Source organism: Microcaecilia unicolor, chromosome 7, assembly GCF_901765095.1.
Source record: "Microcaecilia unicolor chromosome 7, aMicUni1.1, whole genome shotgun sequence".
In the NCBI taxonomy this organism is placed as follows: domain Eukaryota; kingdom Metazoa; phylum Chordata; class Amphibia; order Gymnophiona; family Siphonopidae; genus Microcaecilia; species Microcaecilia unicolor.
The window spans coordinates 267,062,627-267,087,677 of NC_044037.1; the positions used below are offsets into that span (position 1 = coordinate 267,062,627).

General features: G+C 43.9%; 1 protein-coding gene across 2 annotated transcripts in view; it reads left to right on the forward strand.

Annotated features, from left to right (window-relative positions):
- The first annotated feature begins 747 nt into the window (after positions 1-747).
- Positions 748-25,051, forward strand: part of DARS1 (aspartyl-tRNA synthetase 1) — a 155,890-nt gene continuing 131,586 nt past the window's right edge. The window contains exon 1 of one of the 2 annotated variants that reach the window (XM_030209906.1): positions 748-1,545. In XM_030209906.1, coding sequence (XP_030065766.1) covers positions 1,523-1,545 — 23 coding nt within the window. In that variant the 5' untranslated portion in view covers positions 748-1,522. Of the gene's footprint in view, positions 1,546-22,337; positions 22,343-25,051 lie in introns of those variants that run through there. The other variant, XM_030209909.1, reaches the window with a different exon arrangement.

Below are 25,051 nucleotides of genomic sequence, written 5' to 3' on the forward strand. Positions count from 1 at the left end.
ACCCCCTCCCCAACCCCAGTCCCCTTCTACCATCCAATAACCCCCTCCCCCTTCAACCATCCCCCTCTCCACCTCCCCATTTGAGAACCCCCACCCTACCCTTCCCCCACCTGAGAACCCCCACCCTTCTCCCATCTGAGTCCCTCCCCCCCTCCCCGAGCCACCTACCAGCTGAGCTCCATTCTGCCACCCACCACCCTCACTGCCTTTAAAAAAACAATTTGGAAGCGTCGGAGAGACAGTGACAGGCAGCTCCTCGCGTCTGCCCTGCTACTAAAAATCTCTTCGATGTCGTTCGGGCCTTCCCCACATTGAGTCCCGCCCGCCCTCGCGGTAATTGGAAGTTACCTCAGAGGAGGGCGGGACTCAATGTGGGAAGGCCCAATGACATCGAAGGGATTTTAGTAGCAGGGCGGGCAGACGCGAGGCGCTGCCTGTCACTTTCGGCGCTTCCAAATTGCGTTTTTAAAGACAGGAGAGCAGCAACTCGGAGCACCCCCCCCCCCCCCGCTGGCATCAGGGGGGGGGGGCGGACCGCCCCCACCCCCACCACGCCGCCGTGCATCAGATTCGTTGGGTGGGAGGGAGGACGGAAGGACGGACGGACTGGAGCTCGGGCAGGCGGGGCGACCTGAGGCGCGCGCGGGGCCCCTCTGAGCGCGGGGCCCTATGCGGCCGCCTCGCCTTAAGACCGGCCCTGGGTGGGCCAACACAATAAAAAGCGACAATGTGGATGCAGCAGCTCATACGTTTGCATGCTTTGTTTGAAGTTTTGGGTGAATGGGGATGACGGCTGTGCTAAGGAAACTTAGATTGTCTTAATTGGCTTCCTTGCTTACAGTGGACTAGATAGGCTCACTTCCACCCCTGTTTATTTAAATCTCCTCGATTCAACCTCCTTGCTTGGAAATGAATGCAGAGTATGAGAACGAGGCTTGGAATGCACCAAGAGAGCTATTGAGCATCAGAATGAGGCTTGGAAATTAACTGAGGGAGGTTATTGGAGCACCAGAATGAGGCTTGGAATTCACAGAGAGGCTATTGGAGCATCATTCATGATTAGAATGAGGCTTGGAATGCACAGAGAGGAAGCCAAAAAAAGCTGATTGAGGACGTATTGGTTTAATAACTAATAGTGCCCCCCAAAAAAACGCAAACTCTGCAAGAAAGTGGCTCCAGACTCTGCAAGCAGCCTTCAAAAATATCGCAGTTTGGTTGTACTGTCTGCCCTGTCACCGGCAGATCCCAATTCACTGTCCCACGTGTCACAGCAAGCTGCCAGAAGCACTGTACCCCTCCGTCCCAGCCCTTTTGTTTTCACGGAATATTTGTTAAGGTGAAGTGGGGACTGAGGAGGGAACCTGTTACAGCTGGGCCCGGAGACGCAGCAGCAGCGTGAGTACCCGGACCGAAAAAGCCGCACCGAATAAGCGTCTGTAACGTGAAAGGCGCCTGTACGTCCTCATCACTTGTTGCTCCGGCCTGTGCTGCTTCCATTGCAGGGATTCGTCCTGTCGCAATTATGACCAAGGAGGAAAACAAAGGGTAAGGCATGAAGGGGGAAATGTCAGCAGGCTGAGGGGTAGATAATTTACGTTTATCTTCATTGTATCCCGGGAGAGTGGTCTCTCTCTTTTGCTCTTTCATGACTGTCACATGGCTCTCGCCCTTTTACTGACCCTTATTCTGTACCGCCTCTCCTTGTTGTTACTGTACCAGTCGATTTGGTGGTAGATTTTTAATCTCTGATCTTTCCCGTTTGCTAATGTACTGAATCTCTCTGCTTGGCCTGAGCCAGTCTATACTCGGCTGACTGACCGGCGCAGGTGTCAGGAGGGTTCATGAGGGTGATATCTGCACTTTACGACTTTTGTTCTAAATTAAATCGATGTTCGTTGGCGTGACAGCTCAATCATGCGTTAGTTATTTATAGCACTTAAATGCTTAAAAACTAGGAGCTTATCCTTCTTTACACTCGCATGGCTCCACGTGGTACAGCTGCAAGTCAGTCTTACTAGTAATTTAGAGCAACTGCAAGACCCAGGAGACCTACGCAAATGTGCAGAAGAGACTTGAGAGGAGAGGGGACAAACTGAAGATAAAGGGGTTTTCTTAGCTCAAGCATAAGCTTTTTGTCCCAGCTGGAATATTCATTATGGGTCTCCTGATGAAGATATCAGGTGGCATCACAAGCCCACTTTTATGGCTATGAGGCAATAAAATTTCTCTTAAACTCCTATAGCTTCAGCACAGTATGTTAGGCTTTTTTTTTTTTTTTTTTTTGCTAAACAAGAGTAATATACTTCTTAAAGGTAGGGGCTGGATACTGAGCAAATATTGTTGACTTGTGTTTACCCCCATGCCATGAACTTAAATGCCAACTCTGTTAAATAAGCTAATTTTGTTTGTGGTAGCCAAGTAGCTACATAACATAGTGATAGCAGCCAAGCAAAGTAGACTTTTCTGTATTTTGGATACTTGTCTAATTGAAGAAACTTAAATATGTTCCTTAAAGTAATACAAACAGAGGTAAGTGAGCCAATAGCACCTAATAAATAACCAGACCAGGCCAAATATTATTTTAGTAGATTGTACTACATGGTAACAAGATTCTAGACGTACCAACTCAGTGGTAATAAGTCACAATTTTTGTTTATCCATACTATATCAATTTTTGGTTCTAGTGTAAATGTAGAAAAAGTATGAGATTTGTTATTGTGAGCGTCACACTCCATAGCAATCATAGGCTATTGCTTATTTAAAATCTCTCTCTCACTGGCAGATGAATGAATATCAATAGTCTTCTTTTTAAGATAGAAAAAGGCCTCAGAGACTCATGCAGAAAACTTCCTTTGTGCTTACCATGGGTTTAACAGAGATTTATTGTGGGGTTTCAGCGCAGGTACTAACTCACGCGAAAACCCTTACCGCACACTGCATTAAAATGCATGTTAATGTGGTCATTAACTATTCCGTAGCTATGCAGAAAATAAAAGGTTTTCTCGTGTGTTGTGCATGGGAAACTTTGTGCCAGGTCCAGGGCAGCATACCATGATTGGTTGAGAGGTGTCTAGCAGCATCACCTCTCTCACTCTAATCTCACCACCTTGGTCCAGATTACTTTCTCCAAAGGACCTGTCTAGTGCCTTTCCCCCACCTGAACTGATTCAGACCTCCCTTCCTCCAATATTTTAAAGAGAGAGAAAAAAAAGCTTTCCCTGGTAGTCTAATGCCCCCCCATCCTCCCTCTGTCTGTCTGATCCTCCTTGTTCCCCCCCCCCAAAAAAAAAATGATTAAGCACCTTCCCCCATCCAGATACCTGTGACCCTGATTTAAAAACCAAAGAAGAAATCCTTGGTGTTAATGCCCTCCCCCAACCCGTACCTCAAAAGAAGCAGGGTACAGGTTTGGGGGGGGGTTCTGCTAGACACCAGGGATTTCTTCTTTTTACTTCTTTTTTTTAATCAGGGATGAGGGGGGTCTGATCAAGAGGAGGGAGGAGGCTACTAGACTACCAGGGATGTTAAATGTTGGGGGGGGGGGGGGGCTGAGGGATGAACGGATGAGAGGGAGGGAGGAGGGAGTTACTAGACTACTGGGCCTTTTTGTTTAAATTAAGGGGAAGATTCAGGCTGATGCAGGCCTACCAGTGCCTTTTTTAAATAATGTCCTTCCTGGAAAGCTATATGAAAGGTATTGGCATTTGGAGATGGATGTGCTTATTATGTATGCGTATGTGTTGCAGTACAGTTTTGCACATTTGGTATCATTTGAATATCTGCAGTTCAGCATTTCACTGTTCATAGTAACATAGTAGATGAAGGCAGATAAGACCTGAACGGTCCATTCAGTCTGCCCAACAGTCGCTCATTATCAATTCATGATTAAACCAACAATGAATGTGGTATAAAATACTTGATCCTAGTTTTTCATTGCCATTTCTGGGACATAGACCAACTACTGGAAATGTATTAATATACAAGCATCTGTGTCATATCTCTTCTATCCCTCCTTTCCTCTAGGATATACATATTCAGGTATTCCAGTCTCTTCTCATACATCCTTGGCGAAAGCATTGTATATAAGAATAGCTATACTAGGACAGACCGATGGTCCATCTAGCCCAGTATCCTGCTTCCAGCAGTGGCCAATCCAGGTTACAAGTACTTGGCAGAATCCCAAATAGTAGCAAGATTCAAGGTTACCAATCTCTGGAACCGCTTCAAATCTTTTTACATCCTTAGCAAGATACGGCCTCTAAAACTGAACACAGTATTCCAAGAGGGGCCTCAGCAATGGCTTGAAAAGAGATGTTGATGCCCCTGTACTTCTGCTGGCTGGGGCTTTCTCTATGCAGTCAAGTATCATTCTGGCTACAGCCACCAACTAGTCACACCTTTTCATTGCCTTCAGATCCTCAGACACTATCACCTCAGGGTCCCTCTCCCTGTCTGTGTATATCAGTCTCTCACCTCCTAGCATATACGGCTCCCTTAGCTGGGGCATTTGAAGACCCTGGTCTCAGTCTTCAGGAGTGCTTTGTGCAAAGGTAGAGAGAGGGTTGATGGATTTGTGACTTGTGGTGTTACAGTTAGGGTGAACAAAGTAGTGAGTTATGGTTGTTTAAACAGAATAAGGTCGAGAAGAGGTATTGGTTAGTGGAGTGTGGCTGGCTAGCTTGCTTTGACTATCGGGGCCCTTTGTGTCAAAGTTCACTTCTCCCCAATCATTTCTTTGATTGGTGTTAATCTGGTTATAGATTTTGAAGGTGCTCTAACTTTCCTGCTGTGTTTGTGCTTTTATACCCTATCTTTTTCTGTTTGTACTTTATAAATTTAATTCAGATTTTCATCTCATTTCTCCCCACTGTAGTATTTAACCACGCTTATATCCACCAGCCAGTTGAACTGACTTAGCATGTTCATTAATACAGGCTCTAATGTATGACCAACATAGCCATGGCCATAGATTGTAGGGGATTCCAAAAATCAGTGTCTAAGATGCCTAAATTCTAATGCGCACTTCCAAAAAGGGACGTGGTTATGGGCGTGGAAATTATTTTTCAACTAAGTGTATTTTATTATTATTTGTTACATTTGTATCCCACATTTTCCCACCTTTTGCAGGCTCAATGTGTCTTACATATAACAGTTAACAGTGTTTATAAGATTTAGGCACGGTATATAGAATATGCTTAGTTGTGTCTAAAACTACGAGCATCCATTTACACCAACGAAACTGTGGCGTAAATCCCTGCGTGTAGATTTACACGTACTGGGCCATATTCTATAACAGCATGTGTACATTTGGGAATTCCCATGAAACGTCCATAACCACGCCCTCTTTTGGATGTGCACATTAGAATTTAGGCACAGTGGGTTACATCATACGCTTAGCGAGTTATTTATTTATTTATTTGTTACATTTGTACCCCGCACTTTCCCACTCATAGCAGGTTCAATTCGGCTTACATAGTAGTAGAATTACAAAGTATAATCCCAGACAACATGGTTTTACCAAAGGGAAATCGTGCCAAACGAATCTCATTGAATTCTTTGACTGGGTGACCGGAGAATTGAATCGTGGACATGTTATGGACGTAATCTACTTAGATTTCAGCAAAGCTTTTGACGCGGTTCCTCACAGGAGGCTCTTAAATAAACTTGATGGGCTGAAAATAGGACCCGATGTGGTAAACTGGGTTAGGAACTGGTTGACGGACAGACACCAGAGGGTGGTGGTAAATGGAATTTGCTTGGAGGAGGGAAAGGTGAGTAGTGGAGTGCCTCAGGGATCGGTGCTGCTGGGGCCGATTCTGTTCAATATATTTGTGAGTGACATTGCTGAAGGGTTAGAAGGTAAAGTTTGCCTTTTTGCGGATGATACTAAAATTTGTAACAGAATGGACACCCAGGAGGGAGTGGAAAACATGAAAAAGGACCTACGGAAGCTAGAAGAATGGTCTAAGGTTTGGCAATTAAAATTCAATGCGAAGAAATGCAAAGTGATGCACTTAGGGTATAGAAATCCATGGGAGACGTATGTGTTAGGCTGTGAGAGTCTGATATGTACAGATGGGGAGAGGGATCTTGGGGTGATAGTATCTGAGGATCTGAAGGCAATGAAAGTGTGACAAGGTGATGGCCGTAGCTAGAAGGTTGCTAGGCTGTATAGAGAGAGGTGTGACCAGCAGAAGAAAAGAGGTGTTGATGCCCCTGTACAAGTCATTGGTGAGGCCACACCTGGAGTATATAAATCCGCAAACGAACCTTTTCCGGAGATGGGAAGGCGGTAAAACGAGAGGACATGAAATGAGATTGCAAGGGGGCAGACTCAAGAAAAATGTCAGGAAGTGTTTTTTCACGGAGAGAGTGGTGGATGCTTGGAATGCCCTCCCGCGGGAGGTGGTGGAGATGAAAACGGTAACGGAATTCAAAAATGCGTGGGATAAACATAAAGGAATCCTGTTCGGAAGGAATGGATCCTCAGAAGCTTAGCCGAGATTGGGTGGCAGAGCCGGTGGGGGGAGGCGGGGCTGGTGGTTGGGAGGTGGGCCTTGTTCTGGGCAGACTTCTACGGTCTGTGCCCTGCAAATGGCAGAAACAAATCAAGGTCAGGTATACACATAAAGTAGCACATATGAGTTCCTGGGGAACTGAGGAACTGAGTTCGATTCCCACTTCAGGCACAGGCAGCTCCTTGTGACTCTGGGCAAGTCACTTAACCCTCCATTGCCCCATGTAAGCCGCATTGAGCCTGCCATGAGTGGGAAAGCGCGGGGTACAAATGTAACAAAAAAAAATTGTTGGGCAGACTAGATGGAGCGTGCATGTCTTTTTCTGCCGTCATCTACTATGTTACTATAATGCAGAGAAAAAACAGGCTAAGCTTAGCAGAGTAATGGGGATGTGTGGATAGGTAATATTATGAGGGAGAGGAGGTAGGAGGAGGTGCTAGTATTAGGTTAGATTGAGATAATCAGGGATAGGGTCAGGATAAGCATAGGGAAAATTGGAGGAGGCGTGGTCTGAGTCATTGCCATTGTCACAGGAACAGGTGATGAATAGGTGGGTTCGTAGGGTTAGGTCGTGGCGTTTGGATAAGCTTCCTTAAATAGATGGGTTTTCAGCAATTTTCTGAAGGGTAGGTAATATTTCCAATTATTGCTTGTTAAGTGCTGTTAATGCTGATTGGCTTGTTAAACCAATTAAGTTGCACACATTGTTATGGAATACGCTTATATTTAGGTGCGGACTGCTAGGCACGATATATTGAATCCGTCAGAAAATGGGCAATTATATAACTAGCCACCTTCATTTAGGCGTCCCAAGTGCATGGTAGGAGCCAAGAACCTAGGTTCAGTTTGTAAAATACTAGCATAATCCAGTAAAGTTGAGTCTGTAAGCGCATGCACCTAAATGCGGCAGGTACCTGCATAACTTAAGTGGGAGCCTCGTCTAAGTCTCACCCGTGCTCCACCCCTGTGTTTGCCCCCTTAGCATATGTGCACTATATAAGTTGAGTGGATATTTGCAGACTAGCACTTAGGCAGAATTTGTGTGTTTACTTGCGAAAATACCATTATTCTAAACATCTGCACAGATAAAACATAAGCAACTATGGAAGACAGTGAATGCAGAGAGATAGAAGGAAAAAGACTTGAGAGGAATCATCCACACCCTTGTCACCTCTCGTTTAGACTACTGCAATCTGCTTCTTGCTGGCCTCCTACTTAGTCACCTCTCCCCTCTCCAATCGGTTCAAAACTCTGCTGCCCGTCTCGTCTTCCGCCAGGGTCGCTTTACTCATACTACCCCTCTCAAGTCACTTCACTGGCTTCCTATCCGTTTTCTCATCCTGTTCAAACTTCTTCTACTAACCTGTAAATGTATTCACTCTGCTGCTCCCCAGTATCTCTCCACACTCGTCCTTCCCTACACCCCTTCCCGTGCACTCCGCTCCATGGATAAATCCTTCTTATCTGTTCCCTTCTCCACTACTGCCAACTCCAGACTTCGTGCCTTCTGTCTCGCTGCACCCTGTGCCTGGAATAAACTTCCTGAGCCCCTGCGTCTTGCCCCATCCTTGGCCACCTTTAAATCTAGACTGAAAGCCCACCTATTTAACATTGCTTTTGACTCGTAACCACTCGCCTCCACCTACCCTCCTCTCCTCCTTCCTGTGCACATTAATTGATTTGATTGCTTTATTTTTTTTGTCTATTAGATTGTAAGCTCTTTGAGCATGGACTGCCTTTCTTGTATGTTTGTGCAGCGCTGCGTACGCCTTGTAGCGCTATAGAAATGCTAAATAGTAGTAGTAGTAGGAATATGCAGAGAAAGCATGCCAGAAGGGGTAAAAGAGGAGTCACCCTCAGTGCATACAGTTTTGTGGCTGTGACCCCGTGTTCACATCCAACTAAAATTGTGGAACACTGATGGCACCTATGGAGAGCCTACCCAGTTCCGTAATCCCAAACATGGGTTTTGTGACCCCCATTTGGGGTGCCAATAGACAGATTAGGAATCTGTGCAATAATGTCTGGATATTGTTGAAACAAGTTTTGTTGCTAGAGTTTAGTGTTTCTCAACCCAGTCCTTGGGGCACACCTAGCCAGTCGGGTTTTCAGGAAATTCACAATGCATATGCATGAGAGAGATTTGCATGCACTACCTCTATTGTATGCAGATTTATTTCATGCTTGTTCATTGTGGGTATCCTAAAAAAAAAAAAAAACTGACTAGCTAGGTGTGACCTGAGGATTGGATTGAGAATCACTGCTTTTAAAGACAAAGAGGCTGTTAGAGTTGCCAGTGACTCGAGAGTACTGAAAATATAAGGGGGGGGGGGGGGAGATAAATATTGATTTCAAAAGGTACAAGAAATCTTAGGGAAAGGAAACAATATCTGTCAAAGCTGAGAGAAACAGAAGAGGCAGAGCAGCAAAGGTGTGAGCTGTCAAAAAAAAATAGTGCAGTAAAATGTATTGATGATCTGTTTTCAAGTAGATCAATAAAAAGAGGAAGGCTGCAGATGAGATTGTAAGACTGAGGGGTGAAAAGATGGAATGTGTCAAGAGTGACAATGAGGGGAAAAAAACAGAAATACTGAACAAATGCTTTTGTTAAGTTCACCAAAGAAGCAGTTAGAAAAGGACTTTTGAATTAGATATTAACTCCTTTGCTGAATTAAAAAAAAAAAAACTAGTAAAAATTGAAAGTGAACAAGGCAATGGGGCTTGATAAGATACATGCCAGGCTATTAGGGCAGCTCGGAAAGGTTATTTTGGTGAATCCACTAATGGCTCTGTTTATTTTTAGAGAGAGATATGGTTTCAAAGAATGAGATGGTAGACGTTATCCCCCTTTCTGAAAGTGTAAATAGGGAGAAGGCTGGTGACTAAACGCCAGTTAGCCTGACCCCAGTGCTGGGAACGTTAATGGAGTCACTTCACTGCCTTAAATTCAGCAGGTTTCAGGATCTGAAGCAGCGTGATTTTGCTTGATGGAGATCATGTCAAACAAATCTGATCAGTTTCTTTGGTTGCATGATCAAAGTATTTAATTGGAGCTTCTGTATTCTGCTAGACCATCCCAGACAATTGAGTTGTGTTCCCCAACCAGCAGAAGGAAGTAGAGGAAACTGAATTCCAGTGTTCATCTGTGTGAACAGTGGTGCAGTCCTGGGACTTCCCAGTATTCTCTGTCTCTAGCAGATGGTTGCAGTTGGGCTGGTGCCACAAGATTTCTGTTGTCAGGCCTAGCTCCCTGGGTTATAGACTGGTCAGTGGCCCTGTGGTCAAGTTCCATTGCCTTGGTTTAGTTTTAGTGACTGGACTGTGGACCTTTACCCCAATGAAGCCAGAAAGGAACCCTTTCTCCAGGACATGCAGGTCCTGGTGGGCAGTGTCAGCTGTGGTAGTGTGCCCCTGCAGGTCCCCTGCTGAGGTTGATTTATAAGAGCCCTTTTGGTCCTGCTGTTCTTTCCCCCCCCCCCCCCCCCCCTTTCCTTTCTTTTTCTTTGGTTTCCTTGTCAGTGCCCTTCTTCTGTACTGTTCCCTTTGTCTGTGGCTGAGATAGTCATATATTTAAAAGAAAAAAATGAGAAACAGGCTGCAAGAGGCAGTATATACAGCTGTAGCCAGGGAAATATAAGAACACTAGTAAAAAAAAAGCCCGTTTCTCATTGAAATGAAACGGGCGCTAGCAAGGTAATCACTTTCTCCCATTAATGTTTTTAGGTGAATTTTTTGGAGAAATATGCTTTGGTAATAAATAATTTTCTGTGGTGTATTATAAGTAGTTTGATAATGCATAATGAGATGTATATTACAGTGCCTCCTTCTGGATGAGGTTGGGATTTTAGGATGTGTGAGTTTCTCCTACAACCAGTGCTTCTGTGTACACCATTCCTTAGTGATTATGTAACCACTTGTAAAAAAGGCCCGTTTCTGAGAGTAATGAAACGGGCGCTAGCAAGGTTTTCATCGAAGTGTGTATGTTTGAGAGTGAGTGTGTGAGAGAGACAGAGTGAATGTGCGAGTGTGTGTGTGTGAGAGAGAGAGACTGTCTGTGTGAGAGTGTGTGTTCGAGAAAGAGAGTGTACCGCAGAGGTCCCCCCTCCGTGTGTTGGCGTCCTTCCCACTCCCCCCTGTGTTTCCTTTTCCCATTTCCTTCTCGTCCCCCTCCCAGCCTCAGGGTCGTGGGCCCCCCAGCCTCGAGGATCGTGGGCCTTCCGTCTGGCGGCGTTTTTCTGCATCATAGTGTGTGTGTGAGAGAGAGTGAATGTGCGAGTGTGTGTGTGACAGAGTGAGAGTGTGTGTGTGCGAGAATGTGTGTGTGTGTGAGAGGGAATTGTTGGCTCCCCCATCCCTTGGCCTTTCAGGATGGTGGTCCCTCCGTCGGCCGGCGTTTTTCCCCCTCCCCTCTGTCTTCCTTCCCTCCCCCTTCCCCCCTCGCAGCTTCAAGTTCGAGTGGCCCCCGTTCCTGCGCCTTTCTGGGTCGTGGCCCTCCCTCCGACTGTGATGTAGCTGGCACGTTCAGGCAGGCTGGCTCCCTGCGACTGGGCGACGTTCAGGCTGCCTGGCCGATGTTCAGGCTGGCTGCCTGCGTTGCTCCCTCCGTGTCTCCGAGTTTGTGCGGGGCGATGGGAGTTCTGCGGATTTGGAAAATGGCCGCGGAGGGGCAAGGGGAGATCGCGTGTCGACGATGCCTGTGTCCCCGCCTCCCTCCCTCCGACGTGCGGGCGATGTTATCCTCCGGAGGTGGGAAATGGCCGCCGAGGGTCAGGGGGAGATGGCGTTTGGCGGAGTGTCATTGCGCCGCCCTCGACATCATGACGTTATGACGCGAGGGCGGGCCAGACACTCCTGGCCAAACCGGATATCTCTGGCGCCTCAAGTTTCCGGCTTGAGGCTTCAAGGTGCCTTTTATTATATATAGAGATTGGAAGAGGGTAGGACTGGAAACCCCAACCCTCTTGGCCAGCACTTACTTATTACTCATCTGCCTGACTTGAATGTTAAATGTTAATCGCATACCTTTACTGTAAGCAAGTTGCTGACCATTCAAACTGTCTGTCCAGCATGGTTTGAAGCTGTGGACGTTTTGGAGATGAGCCTTTGAGCTGGTTAGCTTTCATGTAAGGAGGTGGGTGTTTCCTGCCTCCTGCCGGGTCTCAGGGAGAGAATAAAGAGGGGAATTGTGAAAAAAAGCGGGGGAGGGGTCGGTCTGTACCTGTTCACAGTGAGAAAGTGTGTGCTCCCAGGGCGGGGCTTCTGGCTATGATTAAGGAGATGCAGTAGCAGGAAGTGGAGGAGGATAAGGGGCCACCGGGAAGGGAAACTGAGGGCAACTGTACCTGGTAGGTAATGCAAAACAGAATTGTTTTTGAGAAGTGTGAGCAGCGAGGATGGAGGATCAGTCTCAGTGGTGTAACGGAATGACATCGGTTGTGGGTCAGTAATGCGTTTTTTTTTTTTTTGTATTGTCCTTTGCCATCTGCTACTAATGTAGGGAGTGACCTATTGTGTGGGGTGTGCGGCTGAGGGCGGGTGTATGATGGAAAGATGGAGGTCTCCGTTGCAGGCAGTTGTTGTTGAACTGAGAAGATGGAGGTATGAGAAGTTGTGGGCTGGCTGGAGCGGGAGTGATGTATTATGCTGGGGGGCGGGGCTGAGGGTGGCTGTATGATTGTTTCTGAGGTTAGGAACAGTACAGGGCTTCAGTGGGACGGATTGAGCTTCAGAACGTTAGAGGTGCGAATTGTGGGGGGGGGGGCACACACGCCTCACACTTCCGTTTTTGAGCTATGGGCAAAACGGATATCTCTGGAGCCTCACACTTCCGGTTTGGAGCGGTTTGGAGGCTTCATTTAGAATGTTGGGGTCGCGAATTATGTGCGGAAGGGGCGTGGCTGAGGGCGGGGCTATGAGTGACAGTGAGTGGTGCATGAGTGAGAGTGAGTGAGCTGAGAGCCTAGCCTTCAGTGCTTCCCTCCCACATAGTAAGTTTCAGAATGTTTCCAGGTGAGAATTATTATTATAGATAAGAGTTGCCTTAGGTCACAAGTATCTGGTAGAGTCCCCCCAAAATAGCAAAAATGCCATGCTATTTAACCCCAGGGATAAGCAGTGGTTTTCCCCTAGTCTACCTTAATAATGATTAATTAACTTTTCCTTCAAGAATTTGTCCATTTTTTTAAACCCAACGAAACTAACTGCTTTTACTACTTGATCCGGCAGTGAGTTCCAGAATTTAATTGTATGTTCAGTGAAAAAAAAATATTTTCTTCTATTTGTTTTAAATATGTTACTATATAACATGGAGTGTACCCTAATTTTTGTATTTTTCAAAATACTTGGTCCATTCTATTCAGGATTTTACAGTCCTCTATTATATCAGCTCTCTCTATAGCCTTTCCTCATAAAAGAGCCTTTTTAATCACTTTGGTCACCCTTCTCTGTACCTTTTCTGATTCCACTACAACTTTTTGAGATGACTGGAATTTTATTTATTTATTTATGCATTCTTGTATCCCACTATTATTCAGAAACAAATTTCGGTTCAAAGTGGCTTACAATTTATATTTTGGTGGAGTTACAATAGTGTTGTGCAGTGCGGAGAGGGCATCTATAGTTTGTGTGATTATTCATAGAGTTTTTGAAGAGATAGATTTGAAGAGGAAAAGGTAGTGGTAGCTTTTGTGTTCAGTTGTAGAGTTTTGGTGATGTTTATTCATATAGCTTTTGAAGAGGTAGATTTTGAAAGGAAAGCGATGATATATTTGTGATTAGCTGTTCAATCCAAGGGTTTTCAACCCAGTCTTCGGGACAGTCAGGTTTTTATGATATCCACAATGAATATGCATGAGAGAAATTTGTATACAGTGGAGGTAGTGCATATCCAACACTAATCTCATTTCATCTAGGACCATAAGCCAGTGGCGTAGGAAGGGGAGGAGGGGCGGTCCGCCCCGGGTGCACGCCGCTGGGGGGATGTCGGCTCCGCTGGTTCCCTGCTCCCTCTGTCCTGGAACAGGTTACTTCCTGTTCCGGGGCAGAGAGAGCAGGGAACCAGCGGAGCCGCCGCAGCTCCCAGCGACGTTCACTCGGGGTGGACAGGCCCTCCCGGCTACCCCCTTTCCTACGCCACTGGTAAGAATGCACTCCGGGGGGGGGGGTGCACAGCGGCGAACCGCCCCGGGTGGCAGCCGCCCTCGCTACGGCACTGCCATAAGCAAAGTTTTAGTACTGTGCCCCTTCTTAAGTCTCTGTTTGAAATGGATCGAGTACGTTATGGGTTTCAAGATGCAGACAGATTTGTTCTGCTACAAAATGTTATTAGTTTGGTCAAAATGGAAGATAAGCCACTGGCCTGTAGCTTTTATATTCAGCAGAGTCCCACAAAGCCTTATCCAACATTGTGGTGAGTATGAGATGACGTTTTAGCCCCTTAACTCAAAAGGAGAGAAAAACTGTGAGTTAAAGTTGGAATGGCGAAAAACCTGTTTGTAAGAGTATTGGTAGAATTGGAACCAAGTGCTCTACTTATCTGCACTGAAGAAACAACCACATAGGTTGCTGTTTGTCTGTTTTTATTGAACCTATCCTGATGAGAGGCTACTTGTTAACTGCTATAGATAATCCATTTTCCATGCTGGCTTGGTCTGAGGCCTCTCCGGGGACAGTGAGAGGAGGATACACATGCGCTTCTTCACTGCTGTGGTTTGTTGGTTTGTAGCATGAACAGATGTCCACTTAAGCTGAAGTGACAGCACAAAATACACTATTTGTTTAGGCTTCAACCAAGGCTATAAAAGTTATAATTAATAGCATCCACATTATTTCAGTTATAGTGTGTTGAGTGAGTGTATGTAAATTTGTTAGAAATATATCACCTTTACATTTTAAGGATAATATTGTTTCAAAGTACATTTAGGGCTCTGTTTACTAAGGTGCGCTAGCGTTTTTAGCGTGTGCTTAAAATTAGTGTGCGTTAAACACTAGAGACACCCATATAGTCCCATGGGTGTCTCTAGTTTTAGCGTGCACTAAAAACGCTACCGTGCCTTTTGTTTTGTGGATTGCAGTGGTATATTATAAAAATGCACTTTCCTTTTTTTTATTACTTCTATTTCATAGAGAAGGTATTGAATAATGGAGGATGGGTATCCTTCATACGGAACTGTCCAGAGTCAGTCTAAATGTGCCAGCATTGGCCAGTTCAGTACACTGTTAGCCGCCAAGTTCATACAAAGTTAATTATGTTTAATTGAAAATAAATCTGTTGGCTGAGACTGCTTGCTATGTGAAATTTCCATCACTGTTTCATTATTGCTACCAATTATTTCATATTAAGGGCATTTGTGTTAAACTTTGTTTTAATTAGTTTATCCAGTCCTTACATGCACATGGTTTTGCTTTTTAAACCCAAAGGTGAATCCTAAGGGTGGTTGAACAATTAGATATAAACTATATGTTTCTGACTTTACTTGTTTTGGACTTCTTTGGGTCCTATTGATCTGTACATCTGCTGCTGTCTAGGGTTTTGGAAGATGGAAATGAGAAAATAAAATGGATATATTCTCTAGAAAGTGTTTACTTTTGCAGTGTGTGTATGGATGCCTGTTCTGGTGTGTGTTTGTGTGTACATATGGCTATGATTTCTGAACATGTATTTATTTATATTTTATTTATTAGGATTTCTTTACCGCCTTTTTGAAGGAATTCACTCAAGGCGGTATTCAATAAGAATAAATCAAACATGAGCAATAGACAATTACAGTAGTAAAAATATTCAAATAACAATACAAAGTATGGCATAGTATACTACTTACAATGTCAGCGTAATTTGTAATAGAACATTTTAACTGACAGTGTAGGGTATAAGCAAAGATGGATGCGGCATCATTAAAGGACAGGCTTTTTAAATGCCAAGTTGGGTATATATGCTAGTCTCCGCTTTGTTAACTGTTTCAGACTTATCCATCTACTTTCTCCCATGTTATAATTGAATTCTATTATTCTGTTTCACTGTATTTTCAAATGTAAACCACCTGAAGACTATCAATATAAACTGTTCCTTAGCTGGGCTCTAGTATTGTCATATTGAAAATGCAACCATACCATGCCTCTGTGGTTATGTTTATAGCATTTGTATCCCACATTATCCCACCTTTTTGCAGGCTCAGTGTGGCTTACAATTCATCGTGGATGCTGAACATAGAAAAGAATAGACATTTGGTTTTACAACAGGTATTGGTGCATGGTGGAGAGATACATGATAATGGAAGTAGAAAAGAATAGACATATATGTTAACAGAGGTTTTGTGTGTATGATGGTGAGATACTTGATAGTGTTTAAGTTAAGGGCATTAGGTACATGATAGTGAGAGCAAAAGGCATTAAAGAACGTTCCTGGGTCTCTTAAAGAGTGTAGTGTTACGCGTGTTGTCCCACTAATAAGTTAATTTCAGCATTTTTTATTGATGACAAATCATAAACATACAAACAACTTTGCCTTATATATTAAAAAAAAAATCATTGTACAAAATCAACACTTATAAATGCAACAACAATGAGAAATTGTGTCGTCAATTTTTTTTAACAATCGTAGTACCCCCCCCCCCCCCCTTCCTGCCAAGCCTCCCCACCCTCCCTATAGGCTTAAGCAATTGTTATTTAAGAATCAGCAAAGTATACATTAATCAGCAATGTATTGAACAACTATATAAAAAGTATCATATACATCAAAAAGAACACAACATAAGAAGTGTCCTCATCAACCCACTACACAACTTCTTCCAAACAAAGGAACATCAATCAAACTAGTGTTCCCAAAGCAATACGCCGTATCTCCCTCCCAATACCCTCCCTTAATTCCCCTCATCGCAAAATACAACCATTTACCTAAATCGACCTCCTCTCCCCCCCCCCTTACAGCACCTTGCGTCCCCTTACAATGTTACATTAGAATCCCCTCCCCTACCTCCTCCCCACCACCGTTAAGGCTCGTTTGAATCCGATGATTGACACTCCTAGACTGCACTCGCAATTAAACTTCCAATCCAAGGAAGTTATGTTACATGGACAGAATCAAATTAACAGAATAGAACAAAGAGGGACCTTGCTTCTAATGGCTTTTGTCCTAAAGTTCAACACTTCTGCCAGGTACAAAATAAATGTGGGCTATGATTGGTTAGTCTTGCAACGGCAATCGTTTGTTGAGTTTGCTATTACTCTACATAGGTACCAAGTAAACCTTATGACCTGCTGCAGCACAACTAGCCTCCTTAACACAATACCTCTAGTTGCTAAGAATTACTCCCTCCACCTTACAGAGAATCCCCCCCAATTACAGAGAAAGTAGACAACTCCCACATTAAAAGAAAGGATCTTGTTACTTAATCTCCCAGTTTATTAAGGATCAGGCTCCTTCCCCGTGGAGACAAGCCAGGTAAACCTCCCCAAATTTTTTGGAAACAACTTTTCCGTTTTAAAGACCCCCTTGTCTCTTTCGCTTCCCAAGTTAACAATAAGTGTATCATATTACGCCAATGCCAGAATTCAGGTGATCGTGATGAGGTCCACGCCTCCAAAATGCACTTCCTCGCTAACAGGCACAACTTACGAAACAGCATCGTCTCTTCGATCGTGGAACCTCGAAAAGATCCAGGGCAATCGAGCACCAGTTGAACTGGTGTACTAACAATTGTGCGCACAAAAAGGAAAGAAAGATATTCAACGACTTTTTGCCAATAACTGCTTTATGATAGCACAGTCTAGAAGGAATTCAGCATCTTTCGGGAAGGCTTCTGCAATGGCATGGAGCAACTGTTACAGTAGCCCAGCGGTGTGGGGCCTGAGGGAGCTGAGTAGGGTTTTTTTTTTGTTTGTTTAAATTTTATATTTAATACATATTACAGTGTAATAATACTAGAAAAAAAAATAGAGAGAGAAATAGCACAAGTCAAAGGCAATACTTACAAATAGTTTAAAGGAAAAAAAAGGTACCAAAAAAAAAAAAAACCAGGTCCACAAATGATGATGTATTTCTACTTATTAACAATTGTTCTCATTGCATTGGATCAAAAAATACATTCTTAGCATCAGAAAATGTAATTAAACACTTATAGGGGAACTTTAGGGAAAAAAAAGTGGCCCCAACTGCCAGTATGGCTTTAATTTGTTTTTTTTATGCCTTATTGCGTCGCTGAGTGGCTTGTGCCACATCTGGAAATATCTGTAATTTGCCACAGCAAAACAGGAAATCTTTCTTTTTAAAATATACTTTCAACACAGTAGTCTTATCTTTCTCCAATATGAAGGTCACCAATAGGGTTGCATATTCAGAGATGATATCTTGAGAAGTTTCAAGAAATTTAGTCAAATTAAACGAATTGCTAGCAGACAGCACACCTGGTCCAGCCTTCCCTTGGTCTACTTGTCTCACTTTTTTAGGTAAATAATAACACTGAGAAATAAACATATGATCAAAATCTCCAATTGCTAACACCTCTTTGAGGGGCCCTTTTACAGAGCCCAATGCGTCCAGCGGTGGTAGTCCCGCCTGAACATGTGCCATTTCTGGGGAAAAAGAAAAGTCCCGAAAATGAATTGTGTGGCGGTAATCGGGTATCACCGCGTACTGCCCGATTAGCATGGGAGCCCTTATCAACTCAGTGGGTGGCGGTAAGGGCTCCCCATTGCATAGCCATGCGGGAAGAGTTCTCTTACCACATGGCCATGTGTGCCTGGGGTCTTTTTACCCACTGTGGTAAAAAGGGCCCTGGCACGCTGGAAAAATGGCTGCCGCCGCTAGTGCGGGGACCTTTTTAGTGCACCTTGGTAAAAGGACCCCTGAGATATTTCTTAAACAGTATTTCAGCTGACAATAGTGAACCAACTGGAAGATTCAGTATTCGTAAATTTTTACTCCTAGAGTTATTCTCTAAGATCTCTAATTGCCTATGAAGAGACAAACTGTTCTTTCATATAATGTGTCCACTTGTTATTCAGCAGAGGACGGCCAGTCTCCCATTTAGGCAGTCTTATTATTGGTCACTTCCAGACAGGAGGTAACCTTAGAAGAAAAGTCACATAGCTGAGATACTGGACCTTTTGAAGATTTTCCAGGCCTTGAACAATCTTCTATACATCTACTAAAGTAAGCCTGAGAGAGGGGTAATTTAATCACCACAAACTCTCTCCGTTAAAATCAAAGGTTTTAAAGGTTTAAATAGTGGTTCCTCAGAAGATGTTTGTGTAGTAGATGCTGCCTGTACCAAACCCTGAGGGAAAGGAGAACCATCTTGAGCATCACTTTAGTCCAAACAGGCTCAAAAGAGGGATTGGCAGTGGTGGGGTAGGTCTATCCCCTAACCTAAGTGAGGCTTTTGAAATAGGGCCGGAAGATAAATTCTGCTGAGCGGACTTCCCAGAAAGGGACTAAGTGTTTACCCATAGTGCTAGGAGGAAGAGATGTATTTTTGTTCTTAGTTTTGCCCTTTCTGTTATTACTCCACCACAATAGAAAGGGTAATACAAAGGTACCTTTATTGAAGATACTCCCCGGGCTGCAAAGGGTGTGCTCGACACCACATGAGTGATGCGCTTTTGAATGTCTTCAGTTGGCCTCAGTTGAGTACGTCACGGGGGCTAACCAATGCTGTCTCACCCGCAGAAGTTTCCATCACCAGGAACTCTCCTCTGTGCAAGTACCATCACAATTCTTCTCACCTTGAGTAGGATTTTTTTCATAGGGTTAGCAGTGTTTATTTTCTTCTTTGATTTATTTTCCTGCTTCTCTTTCCATTTTACCTTTTTTATTTGTATCTTCTTTCCTTTCCGTTTCTCCTTTCTCTTTCAAATTTCTCTTCCCATTTTATCTCATTTCTTATTTACTCTGCTTGGCCTCTTTCAGCTCATTAACATCACTTTTCTCCCCATCATCTTTGCCCAATTCCCTTCTTTCTACCTCACCATCCATATCTCTTATTTACATTGCTTCCTTCAAGTTCTTTTTCTTTTCCCTTCTTTGGTTTATCCACTTCTAAGCCCTCTACTTTCCTGCCTCTAACTCATCTCTACATAATTCCTGTCCTCCTCCTGTCCCTCCCAGCTCCCCTGTCTAGCCTCATCTACTTTCAGTTCTCTCACATGGCTGCCTTGTTTACAAAAACAACCCCCACCTCCCACCTCATTCTTCAGTATGTCATGCTTCAGTATCCCTGCCTTGATATTCCTATCTCAAATCTGTCTGGAATAGTAGTTTATTTAGTAGCCATGGTGCCACAGAATATGAAAATTGGCAGCACACATCATAAGAATGCTGAAAGAATACACGCCCACTGTCCCAGTGATGGTCCTGCATTATCATTTTTGCAGTGCCCCATGTTTTTTTTTTTTTAATGCAAAATAAGCTGTACAGAGCAATGGATGTGGTGCCTCTACAGAGACTACACAATTTCAAGATCTTGCAGTGTATGCAAGCTAGAGAATGACATGGGGATGGGGGCCTGCGGTAACCATAGGGACCGGGCGGGGACAGATCCTGTGGGGATGGGGTGGGGACAGATCACCGGGATTAGATCCTTCGGGAATGGGGACAAACTTTGGCCCCATGTAATTTTCTACTTTGAAGCCTGTTAATGAACTGGACTGTTTTATGTTTGAGTGATGCAGATGACAATATTTTGATTTTTTTTGGAAAAACGAACATGCTGGCCACAACTAGCAAAACTTGCATGGGGTGTTCTGTACATTCCTGCTACCAGCACATCTTTTAAGAAGACATCTTCTATTGCAGGAAGGACTCTGGAAGACCAGGACAGCTAGACTGAATCCTGAGATTGTTAATGACTTATTCATCCACAGATTTAAAAATCTTAACAGTGCTTCATAGGGCATATTTCTCCCCCACGAAGGCAGAACAGGTTGTATTTTGTACCCCTGGATATTTTAATAGCGTGGATTAGGATTCCTTGGGTTAGTAGAAGTCAGCTATTGTTGGGGTGAGTGGGGGGGTTATTATAGTTGCCTGTTGTTATTATTAGGTTTTTTTTTTTGTTACATTTGTACCCCGCGCTTTCCCACTCATGGCAGGCTCAATGCGGCTTACATATTATATACAGGTACTTATTTGTACCTGGGGCAATGGAGGGTTAAGTGACTTGCCCAGAGTCATAAGGAGCTGCCTGTGCCTGAAGTGGGAATCGAACTCAGTTCCCCAGGACCAAAGTCCACCACCCTAACTACTAGGCCACTCCACTATTTGTGATTTATTAACAACAGTTGCACAGCATATTTTTCCTTTTTATACTTTCATAAAAAGATTTAAATATAAGGCTTCTGCAAATGAGGACACAGCCCATGGGGATAGGGCGAAGACTGCCTGTGGGGACGCGACGGGGATGGAGACAGAACCCATGGGGACGGGAACAAACTTTGTCCCCGTGCCATTCTCTAATGCAGCCAACTCTCACTTCCTGTGGCACAGTACCAGTTGGCTGAACTGCTTCAGGATGGTTGAGCAGGGTAATGGGGTAGAAGGGAGGGCAGACAGTCCAGAAGTCTCATGTAAGATTCAGGAAACATAAATTATCTGAATTACAGAATTAATTAGGTTCTGAGAAAATGTTGTTGACTGATATTTTAACACAAGTTAAAAATTTACACTTTGCCGAGTCTCTCTCCCTTTATTTTCCTGCTGGGACCTTACCTCTCATACGCTTCAGCAGCCCCCTGTCCTCTACATGCTCCAAGCCTCTCTTTCTAACAAGAAGTTCTGTCAGAGGGGGTGCAACTTCCTGTTATAGAGGTTTTGGGCAGGTGAGGCAGGGAGAAGGAGCTGCTGCACCATGAGAAGTGCTAGGTGTGAGGAGTTGTATGAGGGGCTGCCACGTGGTGGAGCTGTGTGCTGCAAGAAGCAACCGCAAGGAGGGAGAAGGAGCTGCCGGCTGAGACCCATGAGGGCCTGGGGAGCTGCCCGATATTGTCGAAGTGGTAATTATTACTAAAAGAGGTGCCGGGAACCGCCATGGCTGGGATTTAAAAAAAAAAAAAAGAGAAAGATGACTGCTGTGGGGAGAAACAGGAAAATAAAAGAGAGAGATGCAGGGCGGGTGTTAGAGGGAGAGATGCTCGAAATAGGGGATGGAGGAATTAAAGAAGGGAGATGGTGGCCGTAGAAGGGAGAGGAGGAAAGGGGGGGGAATGGTGATCTAGGATGGAGGGGAGGGAGGTGGATAGAGATGACGCCCATGGCGGACCAACCGCACGATTAAATATTTTAATCGCACTTGGTTGTGCAAGTGAACCTTTTAATCGATGTGCAGCCCTAATACTTATGAAACTTAAAACATATATTACCCCATGACAAAATATAAAAGGCAAACAGTATCGCCAGCTTATTGATAGCCAAATGGTTAGTGCAGTGTATTGAGACCCTGGGGAACTGGGTTCAATTCCCTCTGCTGCACCTTGTGACCTTCCAATGCCCCAGGTACAAAAACTTAGGGCCCTGTTTACTAAGGTGCGCTAATGCTAAAGACATCCGTATATTTCTATGGGTGTCTCTAGCATTAACGCACGCTCAATTTTTAGCATGAGCTAAAAACGTGCACCTATAGCACGGCTTAGTAAACAGGGCGCTTAGATTGTGAGCCTACTAGGGACAGAGAAAGTACCTGTATATGTGTACGGTGCTGCATATGTCTAGTAGTGAGTGCTATAGAAATTATTAGTAGTCATAGTAGCAGTACTATGGAAGATATAAAAATGCTAGAGCTGTACAGCATGCTCATCACATATCCAAAGTAGTCTATAATACTTTTATCCTTCAGGTATTTAAACATAAAGAGAACTGAAATGTTCAGCCTATACTTTTAAAAGTGGCTGAAAATAAAATGGCCTTCCACACTTTCCTGAACAACACTTAGGTAAAACAGTTGTACCTTCTTCCGCAGCAGATTCCATACAAGGTGCTGCGTGAGAGAAGGCCCACTTCCTAGAACTGTTATTAATACTGAGTTCTGACTACTTGGACTATGCTCTTTGTCTTCTGTTTTCATTAAAAAATACTGAGTGACTGAGACAATGCTTAAATCTCATACACCAGACTTTTGGTTTAATAAGAATAAATTATAACGGCTACCAAGCAGTGTTTGTACCTCTGTCTTGAAATGTGCCCTAACCTCTTCAATTCACCTAAGGGCTCTTCCAAGAAAGGGATTTGGTTAATTTGCATGTGTGATCATTTTTTTGTGATAATTGTGTTCACTGAAAGGAAAATGAGCTGCTGGTAATTAGAAACATTTGGAGCCCTCTGTATATGTATAAGCTGGGGGGGGTAGGTGTCTTGTATGTAGCGACATAAGGGTATCCACACACTGCCATCAGGCTCCATGAATACTTGAGTGACAAGTCATTCTTTGCCCTTGTGCCTGTCAGTAATTCACACATTTCCTGCATACTGGAGTACCTCTGACATAATGAGTGACTTCCATCTGGGAGAAACAAAGATTCAAATCAAACACATGGGCACACAGTCTAGACAATTAAAAATGGGATAATCTCATTTACATGAGAAAATACAGGCTTTGTGTTTCTTGGGAAGAAGAATAGCTTTTCTACATTCACAGGGTTCCAGTATAGACTTTCTTTTTCGTCTCCATCTTCTTCTTGTAAGAGGGGGGAATAATAATTATAAGAAGACTAGCATTAATGCCCATCAAAAATGCTGAGAAAAAAATCCATTTAAACAACATCTGTGTAGAGGAATGAATATGAATGTTTTACAAAATTGGCACATCTCATGTTCCTCAGTGTTGCTATCATTGAATCTGAACCTGTTTTGAACTGGAAAGGCATAGGGTTTGCTCAGTACACCTCATTTAGTTTTGTTTTCTTTTCTTTTCTTTTAGTCTTGCCATGCCTTCATTTAGTTATCTATTTTCTCCTTTGTCTTGGTTCTCATTTGTCGCCTTTGCAGGGGGCCCGGCTATTATGGGGTGGGGGGTCCCTCAGTGATCACCCCACTCCTGAAGGGTGGCCTAGCATTTGAGTACCGGCATCCTTTTTTGCTAGAAAAAAACACAGTGCCTATGCCCCTGCTTTCAGTAACCAAACTCAATTAGTAAACATAATAAAAATTCAGCACAAGTATGGTTTGGAGCATGATAGTGACCAGTATACAAAGGGAGCAAAATTATACAGAAAAGATGTAGAAATAACATATGGCTTTGTTTTAAAGAGAGCATTTTGCTACCTGTGGCTATCAGGAAATTGCACTATACGGCTTTTAGCGCCCTGTTTGCATTTGCAGCCTGAAGGTCTGAGAGTGGAAGCATCTTTGCAGTGGTAAGAAGCCACTGATATGCATTGTAACTACTTCAGCTCCTGATGCAAAGAGGGTGCAACCCTACTAGTGCTATTAATTTTTATAGCACTACTAGGCATACTAATCATTGCACTTGAGCTTTTTTGTTCCATTTATATGTTTCTTCCATTAGTGTAAATTTCTTTCCATCTTTTCCTTAGCTGATGACATTCCTAAATCTTGAGAATGGTTTGTTTAAAACCCTTTACTTTCTCAGGGTACGTCTTCTTTCCTGTCCAGTTCCTCCGTAAAAAGAAATGTTCAGGCAGCTGTGCTTTTACAACTGTTAAAAAAAAAATCAAAAAGAATTATCAAAATGTTACCAGTAACATCTAGGACTGTAATTATTCTTAAGACAATATCATCTTGTGATTAACACAATTTATGCAAGGCTATTTACTGAAAAGTGTATACATCAATCCTTCCTTTAAAAATATCTTGTGTTTCTACCCCTAATCCAAACTTTTTAGATATTGCTTAATATCATTGAATGATCGTGATAACTGGTTTTCTTTCTGTGCTTTTCACTTAAGTTTCTTCCCTAACAATTGTCCAATATAGTACTTCATTTTGAATTGTTCTGAAACAGTCCCATTCTCTGTTCCTTGGCATTTCCAGCAATAAGGAGCAGAAGTTGGGTCTGTTTTGGAGTTCAAGATGAATATATTAGTGATGTAGACCAGAATAACTGGGCAGACACATCCATCGCCGTATCCTGTGTTACAGTGTTGAGGTGAAGAAACACGGACAATGGCTTACCCAGAAGGAAGGTGATGTTGAAGTCTAAAGCACTTGTTAGGGTTAATGTGAGTAGACCATAATCTCTCTATATAAAAGGCAACACCAACGTTCTATGAAGCCTCCAGCCGGAAGTGTGAAGGGGGCGAGATATCCGGTTTGCCCAAGAGTGTGTGCCCCGCCCTCGAGTCACAACGTGATGACGACGAGGGCGGAGCAAACACACTCCACGAAACGCCATCTCCCCCTGCCCCTCGCTGGCCATTTTTCACATGCACACCGCATCGCGGAGCGCCAACGACAGCAGCGGACAGGTCCCTGGAGGGGGGGTTGGGGTACAGCTGGAGCCCTGCCCATGGGTGGCTGCAGGGGGGGGCCGGGGGATGGAGCGACAGCAGCGGACAGGTGCCTGCCTGCAGGGGGGTTGGGGGACAGC